This window comes from Pelecanus crispus, chromosome 8 (assembly GCF_030463565.1).
Source record: "Pelecanus crispus isolate bPelCri1 chromosome 8, bPelCri1.pri, whole genome shotgun sequence".
NCBI lineage: Eukaryota > Metazoa > Chordata > Aves > Pelecaniformes > Pelecanidae > Pelecanus > Pelecanus crispus.
Genome location: NC_134650.1, coordinates 47,168,649 through 47,180,056, shown reverse-complemented (window position 1 = coordinate 47,180,056; position 11,408 = coordinate 47,168,649). Strand labels below are relative to the sequence as shown.

Genomic DNA, 11,408 nt, shown 5'->3' with positions numbered 1-11,408 from the left:
ACGAGGATGCAAGCAGGGACCATGCCAGGGATGCAGGCAGGGACGAGGATGCAGGCAGGGACCGTGCCAGGGATGCAGGCAGGGACGAGGATGCAGGCAGGGACCATGCCGGGGATGCAGGCAGGGGCGAACATCTCGCAGCCTGCAACCTCCTCCCTCCCTGCAAGCAACGGCAGAGCCAAACCCGCCGGCGCAGCCCCTAGGTGCTGGGAGCTGCGCAGGCAGCCAGTGCAGCTGCACTTACCCAGGCAAGCTGCCACGCCGTCCCCATGCTGCTGCGGCTTGTCCCCATGCCCGGCGGCTGTTGCGTGGAGAGCTGGGGCCTTGGGCCGAGCACGTGGGCGGCTGCAGCGTTGCAGACGTGAAGAGCGTGTTGCAATGCCTCGCTGCACCGCGCTTGGTGTGCAATGCAAGCCAGCGCGCCGCGGTGCAAACCCTGGGCTTGGAGGGGGGTGAGAAAGGTGAGGGGACGGCAGCGGTGCCCACGCAAGAGCCCTGCGTCACGGGGAGGTGCTGGCCCTGCCTGCTGCGGGCAGGAGCTGGCAGGCAGAGGCAATGCAAGTCGTGCTTTGCCGAGCTGGGCGGAGGGCAATGCCCGGGGGATGCCGAGCCAGGGAGGGATCGTGTGGGCAGCCAGTGGATCAAGGCGCTGCGGCTGCGCAGATGCAGCCAACCCGGTCTGGGTCTTGCTCTGTGCACGCTTGCAGCTCGTCCTCTGCTTTCGGGGCTGGATCCTGCTCCGCTGATTGAAGGGGAAGCCTAGAAGGCTGGAGAAGCCTTGCCCAGAGATGGGCATGTCTATGAAAAGGAAAATAAAAGGTGTTTTTTGAAAACACACCGTTTGTTTTAGCAGGCCCTGTAAAGAAACTGTTGTTTTACGGGGAGGGATGCCGCTTGGCGTTGGGGTTTCTCCTGAAGCTGGAGTGGGAGAAGGGGGATAAGGAAAAGGAAACCGGAGCATGCACATCCAGGCATCTGCAGGGTTACAGTGCACCCCAGGAAGCTCAAACCCCTGGCATGGGGACGCTCCCATGGTGCCAGAGCCATCCGGGAGGATGCTGTGGGACCACGGCGGTGACCACCCAGGAGTTTGGCCCTTGCCGCTGGCTCTCCCACCTCCCGGTCCTCCGCGCACGGTGTCTGCTGTGGCACAAGCCCCGCTAGCATCTTGCTGGGGATGAGGCCCTGGTTTTATTTAGGCCGGACAATGTGCTCTTGCAGGGTTCAATTAATCTCACAACAGTTGCAGCGGATTAAGCATGCATATTAGATTAGTGTTTATCAGCCGTGCCTGGCGGGGAGCGTGCCGGGGCACAGCGGGGACCCCGGGGCCAGGGGATGGCCGTGGCGGCCGCTTCCTTCTTTGGCTGGGGCCGTCGGCGCTGCCGGCGCAGGCTCGGGCGCATTGATGGACCACCGCAGCTGCCTGCACTTGTGGCCTCCTGTCACCGCCCGGCGCGGCAGCCGCGGGGCCGAAACCTCGCGCTGGGACCGTGCCACCGCCGCCGTCCAGAGGGGACGGTGCTGGCAGGCTTTCCCCGGGGATGCCACTGCTGGCTGTTCTTCGGGGTTGCAAGCGCGGCGTGGTGGGAGGGAAGCAGCGATGCCTGGGGGTTGCCCAGCATTGCCTGGGGGTTGCCCAGCGATGCCTGGGGGTTGCCCAGCGCTCCCTGGTTTGCAGGATCCGGCGCCTCGCAGGGCTCCCCGGGGCTGTGGTGGTTGCACAGGTCCTGCCATCGCCGCTGCCACCAAGCGCCGGCTGTAACGAGCCCATGATTTACCAGCCCACGATAACAAGCCTGCGTGTAACCCCTGCCTGGGATTACGGCAGCCCTGCGTAAAGCTGCTGGGGATGGCGAGGGGTTAGTGGGCAGCCGGGGATTCCCGAGCCGTGGGCAGGTAACCGCTGGCCGGAGGGTGCCGGGACGTGACAGCGATGGCTTTGCAGGGACACACGCGCTGTTCTTGTGCTGGGCTGGGCTGTGCCCCGTGCGTGGGGCAGAGCTGGTGCTGCAGGGGAAGAGCCGTGCCCTGCCCTGTCCGGGCATCCACGCCGGGCACAGGGCACCATTCCTGCTGTCCTGCAGGCACACAGGACACCGGGCACCGTCCCCGCTGCCCGAGCTCTGCCTGGGGCAAGGGTTGCTGCCATCCTGCACCAGGAGCAGAGATTCCCAGGCCAGCCTGAGGTCCCCAAGGGTCCCCTCTGCCCCCAACCTGAGGTCCCCAAGGGTCCCCTCTGCCCCCAACCTGACGCTTATTTGGAGGGGAAGCGCTGCGCTGCACGGCACACCCCGCTCACCACCCCGTGCCCTCTTCCCCGCAGATAACGCGGAGACGCGGGCCGCCACCATGCCCGACTCGCCGGCCGATGTGAAGACGCAGTCCAGGTCCACGCCGCCCAGCATGCCTCCGCCGCCGCCGGCCGTCACGCAGGGAGCCACGCGCCACCCCTCCTTCACGCCAAACACCAGTGAGTACCGGGCTGCTGGCGGGGACGCGGACGGGATGCCAGGCAGGGAGGCTGGCCGGCTCCCTTCGCCTCCGGGTCACACGCCGCACCCGGCGCCGGCAGCGTCCTCAGCCCCGTGCGCGGTGCTGACCATGCCGTGGGGTGGCATTACCCATCCTTGCACTGGAGAGGGGCTTTGGGCTGCGCAGCCTGAGCCCCAGGTCCCACACGTACCCGCGGGGAGCACCGCGGCACTGCCCATCGCCAGCAGTGCCCTGCGAGGTGCTTGGGGACGGGGACGTCCTGGTGTCCTGCCGCACAGTCACCGAATGGTGGCACAGAGCAGCGCGCAGCGCCGGGCGCTCTCGCCTGCAGATGAGGGATGCTGCAGGTTGGGGGAGTTCCCGCTGGTCGGAGCTGGCCCCGTTGGGGGTCCCGGGCACGTGGGGACCTGCCGGCCCGTCCAACGTGTGGCAGCCGACGGTGGCAGGGGAGCGTCACGGCCAGCCGCGGTGGCAGGGACGTCCTTGCCCTGCCCAGCCCATGGCACGGTGGCATCAAGGGGACTTGGCGAGGACTCGAGGTCTGAGTCCTCGGTCTCTGTAGCATCGGTGAACTGGGGGAGCCCCGACGCACTGGTTGCACCGGAGGCACGTGGGCTCGTTGCACGCCTGCGGGGCTTGCACCAGGGAGCGGGTCCTGTGCCGGCGTCACCGTCCCAGCACACGGCCAAAGAAGGCACACACGGGGCAGGATCCGGGCGGGCAGGGGCCGAGGCTGGTCCCCCCAGCAGGAGCGGCGGTGGCCGCAGTGAGGGCTGCTCCAGCTCCTCCGAGACGTATCCCAGGCACACGTGTGCGCAGGGGCGTTGCTGGTAGCTGCTTCGTGCTTAGGAACCCCAGCGGGGAAAAAAACATGAAAAAACCACCCCTAAAAGACCCCAAAACCACCCCCCCAAGCCGCAGCCCCCCGACAGCCGCTGCGCCCTGCCATGGCCCCGCCACCCTCCCGGCCAGATGCTCTCTAATTAGAAATCGGCTTGCGCTCGGCTGCGCTCTGAGGGGTTTTGCTTTTTAATCCGAGCCCTGCGGCAGATGTGGCATCCTGGGTCTGGCTCGGTGCGGGACACTGGGCCGGGGGTGCAGGCAGTCCCTCCACTGCGGCTCGGCCCGGAGCGCGCCGGTGTTTTGGTTGTTCTCGGTCTCGGGGAAATGTTGCAAACCGCCCCTCGCGCTGGGGCTGTGCAGGGTGGTCCCGAGATGCGGGGACCGTGTTAGGCAGCCGAGCGTCTCCCGAGCCCTCCCTCCGGCTGCGTCGGGATGCAGGGACCTGGCTCCATCCCTGGCACGCCTGGGTCCGGGCGGCTTCGCCCACGGCACACGTGTCCCCGTCGAGGAGCGTTGCCTGCAGGGACCCCCGGCCGAGAGCTGCCCCCTCTGCTCTCTCATCATAGCGTGTTTTATTTTGCTTGCAGATCGAGACGCTGGCCCTCCGACGTTTCTGCCTCGCGGCCGTTTTCATGGTTGCTTGAAATGGTCGATGGTCTGTCTTTGTAAGTAAAATGAAACATCCGCTCTCATGAGAGACCCGAGCCGCAGCCGCAAGCCCCTCGCCCCGGGAGGCGCAGGGTCCCACGGCGGGCACGGTGCCATGGGGGACTCCCCCACGCCAGCCCCTCGCCCTGCCCCGGCGGGTCACGGGGATGCGAACCCCGGCCCTGGCCCGGCCGAAGGGACATGTGCGGCGTCTAACTTAGTAACGCACCTGTCGCGGGAATAAAAGCAGTTGTGGCCGCCGGGTTATTTTCGGCACCTCTTTAGCGGGCGGCTGATACTGCCCGGCCGTAGAGCGAGCGGGAGCCCGCCAAAGCAGGCAGGGCAGCGCAGGCACCGCAAGGTTAGTGCGATCCCAGGAGCCGGGTGCCCGGCACGCCGCGGAGAGGTGCGGTGCATGCCCGGGTGCCGCGGAGCGGCGCGCGGTCGGGAGCCGGGGTGATGCGTGCCGTCGCCCGTGCCGGTCGCGGAAGGGTCCCTGCGCTCGCGCGGTCTGCGCGGAGGGCTGGCGCAGGAGCGAGGGATTCGCCACACCGCTGGTTGGCACCCAGGGGTGTCCCCCCTCGGGTCCCTTGGCACGGGGTGCTCCGGGCAGCTCCCGACCTCCCCGTCTGGGCAGCAGGGCCAGAGGCGCTGGTGTGCTGCAAGCCAGGCTGGGCTCCGTGGAAAACGGCTCATGGCTTCTCCTTGGGGGTGCTGAGCAGCTCCCAGGAGGGCAGGATGGAGCCCGTTCTCTTGGCTGCCTTGAACGTCGAGGAGCAGGATCGGCCCTTTGCTGCGCTGGGGCATGCACTGCATCCCATCCCTCCCCGCAGCGCCGGGGACCGGCCCGGGATGCGGCCGCAGGGATGCAGCAGCATCCCAAAGCATCCCGGGGGGTGCTGGCCCAGCGGTACCCGGCAGGATGCTCCGGTCCCCCCATGCCAGCCTTGTCCCTGCGGTGCCACCCGCTCTGACCTCGCGTCCCCTCTCTCCTCGCAGTGATGAACGGGAGCAGCCACTCGCCGACCGCCATCAATGGGGCCCCGTCCACCCCCAACGGGTTCAGCAACGGGCCGGCCACCTCCTCCACCGCCTCCCTCTCCACCCACCAGCTCCCGCCGGCCTGCGGCGCCCGCCAGCTCTCCAAGCTCAAGCGCTTCCTCACCACGCTGCAGCAGTTCGGCAACGACATCTCCCCCGAGATCGGGGAGCGGGTGCGCACCCTCGTCCTGGGGCTCGTGGTACGTCTGCCGGGCGCGGGGTCGGCCCCGGGGCTGGTGGGGTGAGACCCAGTCTGGGGATCCTGCATTTTCCTTTTGGGATGGAGATGCTGCTAAATGGGAAAAAAAGAGGGTCCCGTTCATGCTGCGTTGACCTAAATCCTGCAAAAATGGGGGCTGTTTTTCCAATATCTCCCAGGATCTGCACAGCACCCTGGGTGGGCACGGTGCAGGGGTGGGTCGCCGCTGCTGGCATCGCCAGCAAAGCCTCGAGCGCGGTTTTCCCTCGAGCGTGGTTTTCCCTCGAGCGCGGTTTTCCCTTGAGCATGGCAGAGGTGCAGAAGCCGGGGAGAAACAGCAAAGCATCCCCCTGGAGGGTGCAGGGGCGGGCGGGGGGCCGTGGCCGGCAGCGCTGAGCCCGGGCTGTCCCCGCAGAACTCCACGCTCACCATCGAGGAATTTCACGCCAAGCTGCAGGAAGCCACCAACTTCCCTCTGCGACCCTTCGTCATCCCCTTCCTCAAGGTGGGTGCCCCAGCCCGGGCGCCACGGGGACGTCGGGATTAGCGTCGGCATCGCCGGCAAAGGGGGATTTGGGGGGTGGCTTTGGGATCGGGGCTGGCAGCTGCCTGTGGGGCTGCCCGCGTCCCCCCGGGCACGCGAATCCCCCCCTGCGCACTCAGCCTCTCGCACGTGTGGAGTCACACGAGGCTGGGGCTGTTTGCAATGAAGCGAGGGGTTCGGCCCAGCTGGTAACCATTTGCAATTCATTAAAAATCCCCTTTTTTTTTTATTTGCCTTTTAATTTCGCGCTGACTCTGCGCTGTCACCCCGCTCCGGAGGGATTCGCCAACTGCTGGCACGCCTGGCAGTGCCGGCGCCACTGGCAGATGTTTAAGCCTGGCGTCGCCTGTCCCTCGTTAGCAGAGGAATAACGAAAAAGTGCAAAAAAAAAAAGAGAAAAAAGCCCCTTTTCCACCTCTGCCGCCCCGGCCCTCCGGAGCAGAGGTCTGTGCTCACCGCAGGAATCTGCCTGCAAAGCTGCTGGAGCGGTTTGCTCCTGGCAGGGGAGGGCAGAGCCGAAACGCAGCCGGGGCTGAGCCGGGGGGACGGCGGAGTCCCCTCGCCCTCCTGTCCAGCTTTGCCGGGGAGCGCGGGGTCCGCGGGAGCGGGGGGACGGTGCATCCCCTGCCGCGCGGCTCCCAGGGTCCCGGCGGGCGCCGGTGGCCCCGCGGCTCGGGGCGGGCTGGGAACCGTCCCCGCTGTCCCGCTGCCAAGTGCATTGCGGCCCCGCCAGCCGCCCTGGCACCCCGCTCCCAGCTGTTCCCACCGCAGGCTCCAGATGTTTTTCATTATCCTAACTGCAACCAGCCGGGCTCGGCGTGCTTCCCAGACTCAGGGGCTTGCTTGTTTTTGCGGGGTTGTTCCCCCCCGTCCCCAGCCGGGGAAGGGGAGGGTCCGGCCCCGCTCGCCGCAGTGCGCATCTCCGGCTCGGACGCTAACGTGTCCGACAGATGGGCGTTTGGCTGCGGATCAGCTGCCTGACGAGAAAACCAGAGCTGGCAGCCAGAGCGCCCAGGCAGAAAGGGGTCTCTGCTGCTTAATTCTTGCTGCTCCGCGTGCTCCTAAGGGCTGCGCTGCCGGGGGGGGAACGCGGTGGGTGGGGAGTTCACAGCCGGCCCTCGTGCCCCATGGGTGCCAGATCACAGAATCGTAGAATCATGGAATCGTTGAGGTTGGAAAAGACCTTTCAGATCATCCAGTCCAACCATTAACCTACACTACCAAGGCCACCACTAAACCAGTTAAGGGGAGAGGAATAATTTCATGTTTCCTGGCTTGGTGGCTGGATTATTTTTAATGAAAGTAAAACTGGGAATCACTAAGGTTGGACAGGACCTCTAAGATCATCAGCCCAACCATCAACCCAACACCCCCATGCCCACTAAACCATGTCCCCAAGTGCCACCTCTGCCCGTTTTTTGAACACCTCCAGGGATGGGGGTTCCCCTGAGCTGGGGGTTCAGGTCCGCAGGGCAAAAACCGCGGGGATGGGGTGGCAGAGGTGGCCAACCTGGCCAGGGGACGATGCTCTGCAACCCCTGCCAGGACACAGGAGGGCTCGGTTGAAGCTGTGCACGTGCCAGCACGTGGCCGGACCCTGTGGGGTGCAGTGCTCTCTGCAGCTCCTGACAGGAGGGGGCAGGGAGGGGGGTCTTGGTCTCTTCTCCCAAGGAACAAGCGATAGGACGAGAGAAAATGGGCCAAGCTGCGCCAGGGGAGGTTTAGATTGGATATTGGGAGAAATTTCTTCATAGAAAGAGTGGTCAAGCACTGGAACAGGCTGCCCAGAGAGGTGGGGGAACCCCCATCCCTGGAGGGGTTCAACAAACGGGCAGAGGTGGCACTTGGGGACATGGTTTAGCAGGCATGGGGGTGTTGGGTTGATCATAGAATCATAGGATCATGGAATCGTTTAGGTTAGAAAAGACCTTTAAGATCATCCAGTCCAACCATTAACCTACACTACCAAGTCTACTCTAAACCAATCAAGGGTAGACTAGACTAAACCATGGTTGGGCTGATGGTCTTAGAGATCCTTTCCAACCTTAGTGATTCTCAGTTTTACTTTCATTAAAAAATAATCCAGCCACCAAGCCAGGAAACATGAAATGAATTATTCCTCTCCCCTTAATTGGTTTAGTGGTGGACTTGGCAGTGCTAGGGTAATGGTTGGACTGGATGATCCTAAAGGTCTTTCCCAACCTAAACCATTCGATCGTTCTGCGGGTGTCCCCCCAGCAGCCCAGCTGGCCTGGGCACGCTGCAGTGAGCAGGGTCCCCAGGGAGGTGAGCAGGACCCCAAAGGGGAGGCTGCTGCCTGCCCCGCACCTCCCACCCGCGGCGGGCCGGGGGGCAAAGCCGTGCTGCGCCGGGGGGGCTGCGCTCGGGCGGGGGGCTCCGAGCAGCCGGGCGCCGGGTTCGGGGGGGCTGCGGGGCCGTGGACTGGACTCTCGCCCCCCTCGCAGGCCAACCTGCCGCTGCTGCAGCGGGAGCTGCTGCACTGCGCCCGCATGGCCAAGCAGACCCCGGCTCAGTACCTGGCCCAGCACGAGCAGCTGCTGCTGGACGCCAACGCCTCTTCTCCCATCGACTCCTCCGAGCTGCTCCTGGAGGTGGGCGAGAGCGGCAAGAGGAGGACGCCAGACAGGTGCGAGCCGGGCGGGTGCACATGGGGTATTTTTTCGGGGGTACATCCCTACTGCCCTGCGCCGGGGCGGCGGGCGCTGCTGCAGGACCGACCTCCTCTCCTCCACCCAGGACCAAAGAGAACGGTTTGGACCGAGACCCTCTGCACCCCGAGCACCTCAGCAAGCGGCCGTGCACCATGAGCCCGGCGCAACGCTACAGCCCCAGCAACGGGCTGAGCCACCCCCCCAACGGGCTGGGGCACCCCCCCGCCGCTCCCCCCCTGCCCCACCACTACCGCCTGGAGGACATGGCCATGGCGCACCACTACCGCGACGCCTACCGTCACCCGGACCCCCGGGAGCTCCGCGAGCGCCAGCGGCCCGCCGGTGAGCTGCGGCATCCCCGTGCAACCGGGGCTAGCAGGGGGCTGGGGACCCCCCCACCCCACCCACCCACCCAGGGAGAGAGGGGTGCTGCAGGGGGCTGACCCCCGTGCCCCGCGCTTGCCTTGCAGCGGTGCACGGGACGCGGCAGGAGGAGGTGATCGACCACCGGCTCACCGACCGGGAGTGGGCGGAGGAGTGGAAACACCTCAACAACGTACGTAGTGACCCCCCTGGCCATCCCGCGGGGCTGGCAACGCGTGCTTTGCCCTCCATCCCCACCATGTCCCCCCCCCCCCCAGCACTTTTCTCCCGAGCATCCTCAGCTCCCCGCAGCCAGGCTGGCACACCGGCCCCGGCACAGCCTGGCATTTGGCATAGCCCAAATCCTCCCCCAGCGCCGGGCACCACAGCTCCTCAGCTTCTTGCAGCAGACCCCCGCCCCAGCCGTGACATTGTCCCCCCCCCCAACCCTGACATCGTCCCCCCGCAGCTGCTGAACTGCATCATGGACATGGTGGAGAAGACGCGCCGGTCGCTGACGGTGCTGCGGCGGTGCCAGGAGGCCGACCGCGAGGAGCTCAACCACTGGATCCGGCGTTACAGCGACGCCGAGGACATGAAGAAAGGCAGCCCCCCCTCCGCCCGCCCCCACAACAGCTCCTCCGCCTCCGAGGCACCCCAGTTAGGTATTGACCCCCGGGGCCGCGGGGTGCGTTCGGGGGGGCTGCGCCCCTCTCCGGGGTGCCCGTGCTGTTCCCCCGGGGGTCCGGCGCTGCCGGTGGGTGGGATCGAAGAGGATGGCGTCTCCTAACGGCGTTGCCCCGTCTCCTTCGCAGACGCTCACCGGGATTTCGCGCCGCGGCCCCTCTCCGGGTACATGCCGGAGGAGATCTGGAGGAAGGCTGGTGAGTGCGGGGCGGGCACCGGCGCCCATCGCTGTGCCGAGCTCGCAGGGTCTCTGCCCCATCCCCTCCCCGCACCGCATCGGGGTGCCGGCGGGGCTGGAAGGGGTCGGGGTGGCTTTGCGGATGCTCCCGTGGTGCTGCTGCGGCGGGGGGATGCGCGGAGCCGGGGCTGGGGTGCCGGCGCGCCCCGTGCCACGCTCGGCCGCCTTCCTTCCAGAAGAAGCTGTGAACGAGGTGAAGCGTCAGGCCATGTCCGAGCTGCAGAAGGCCGTGTCGGACGCCGAGCGGAAAGCCCATGAGCTGATCACGACGGAGCGAGCCAAGATGGAGCGAGCCCTGGCCGAGGCCAAGCGCCAGGCTTCGGAGGACGCCCTGACCGTCATCAATCAGCAGGAGGACTCCAGCGAGGTGGGGGCCGGCAGGGGCGAGCCGGGGGGGCCGGGCTTGGTGGCAGCGCGGGTGTTTGGGACCTGTGCCTTTTGCAGTCAGCTTTGCAGCGTCTGTGCGTGCAAGCGTGGGTACCGCGGGGGCTGTGCCAGCACCCCAGGGTGGGGAGAAGAGGGGATTTCTTGCACCAAGCTGGGGATGGGGTGCATGGTCTGGGATGCAGGTGCATGGTCCGGGATACGGGTGCATGGTCCGGGATACGGGTGCATGGTCCGGGATGCAGGTGTGTGGTCTGGGATGATGTGCATGGTTTGGGATGCAGGTGCATGGTTTGGGGTGATGTGCATGGTCTGGGATGATATGCGCTGTCCAGGGTGCAGGTGCATGGTCCGGGATGTGGGTGCGTGGTCTGGGATGATGTGCATGGTCCAGGATGATATACACTGTCCAGGATGCGGGTGCATGGTCCGGGATGATGTACACGGTCCGGGATGCAGGTGCATGGTCCGGGATCGTATGCACTGTCCAGGATGCAGGTGCATGGTCTGGGATGCGAGTGCATGGTCTGGGATGCGGGGCATGGTCTGGGATGATGTGCATGGTCTGGGATGCAGGTGCATGGTTTAGGGTGATGTGCATGGTCTGGGATGATATGCACTGTCCAGGATGAGGGTGCATGGTCTGGGATGTGGGTGCATGGTCTGGGATGCGGGTGCATGGTCCAGGATGATATGTGCTGTCCAGGATGCAGGTTCATGGTCCAGGGTGCGGGTGCATGGTCCAGGGTGCAGGTGCATGGTCCAGGGTGCAGGTGCATGCTCTGCGATGATGTGCATGGTCTGGGATGCAGGTTCATGGTCCAGGATGACGTACAAGTTCCAGGACAGGGATGCACGGTCCAGGATGGGGGAGCACAGGCTGGGGTGGGAATGCGTGGTCCAGGATAGGGGTGCACAGTCCAGGATGGGGGTGCACAGTCCAGGATAGGGGTGCACAATCCGGGGCTGAGGTTTGGCTTTGCATCCCCACAGAGCTGCTGGAACTGCGGGCGCAAAGCAAGCGAGACCTGCAGCGGCTGCAACACCGCCCGCTACTGCGGCTCCTTCTGCCAGCACAAGGATTGGGAGAAGCACCACCACGTCTGCGGGCAGACTCTGCAAGGGCTGCCGGTCCCCGCCGCCCCCGCCACCGGCGTGGGGCTGCCGCCAGCTCCGGGACAACCCGACGGCGTGGCCACCATCGCCAGCAGCCCCAGCGAGACGGGCTCGGCAGCCGCGTCCCGCGCCGGCACGCCGGCCACCCCGGCCCCGCTGGAGAGCGCGTCCCGCTGA

At 66.1% G+C, this 11,408-nt stretch overlaps 1 protein-coding gene across 2 annotated transcripts; it reads left to right on the top strand.

Moving 5' to 3' along the window:
- Positions 1-2,337: 2,337 nt before the first annotated feature.
- On the top strand, positions 2,338-11,408 carry CBFA2T3 (CBFA2/RUNX1 partner transcriptional co-repressor 3). 2 transcript variants are annotated; one of them, XM_075714848.1, is made up of 11 exons: positions 2,338-2,473; positions 3,927-4,004; positions 4,987-5,228; positions 5,643-5,732; positions 8,237-8,418; positions 8,529-8,785; positions 8,914-8,999; positions 9,276-9,471; positions 9,622-9,690; positions 9,908-10,098; positions 11,109-11,408. In XM_075714848.1, exons 1-11 carry the CDS (start codon positions 2,353-2,355, stop codon positions 11,406-11,408), a joined length of 1,812 nt encoding a protein of 603 aa, XP_075570963.1. In that variant the 5' UTR covers positions 2,338-2,352. The 2 variants fall into 2 exon arrangements, with proteins under 2 accessions (XP_075570963.1, XP_075570964.1); XM_075714849.1 differs by lacking the exon at positions 3,927-4,004 and having other exon boundaries at positions 2,353-2,473.

Coding starts and splice junctions, on each gene's coding strand:
- CBFA2T3 (XM_075714848.1), top strand. CDS start 2,353: ATGCCCGACTCGCCGGCCGATGTGAAGACGCAGTCCAGGTCCACGCCG. Junction 4,005..4,986: donor ATGGTCGATGGTCTGTCTTT/GTAAGTAAAATG, acceptor CTCTCCTCGCAG/TGATGAACGGGAGCAGCCAC. Junction 10,099..11,108: donor AGCAGGAGGACTCCAGCGAG/GTGGGGGCCGGC, acceptor GCATCCCCACAG/AGCTGCTGGAACTGCGGGCG.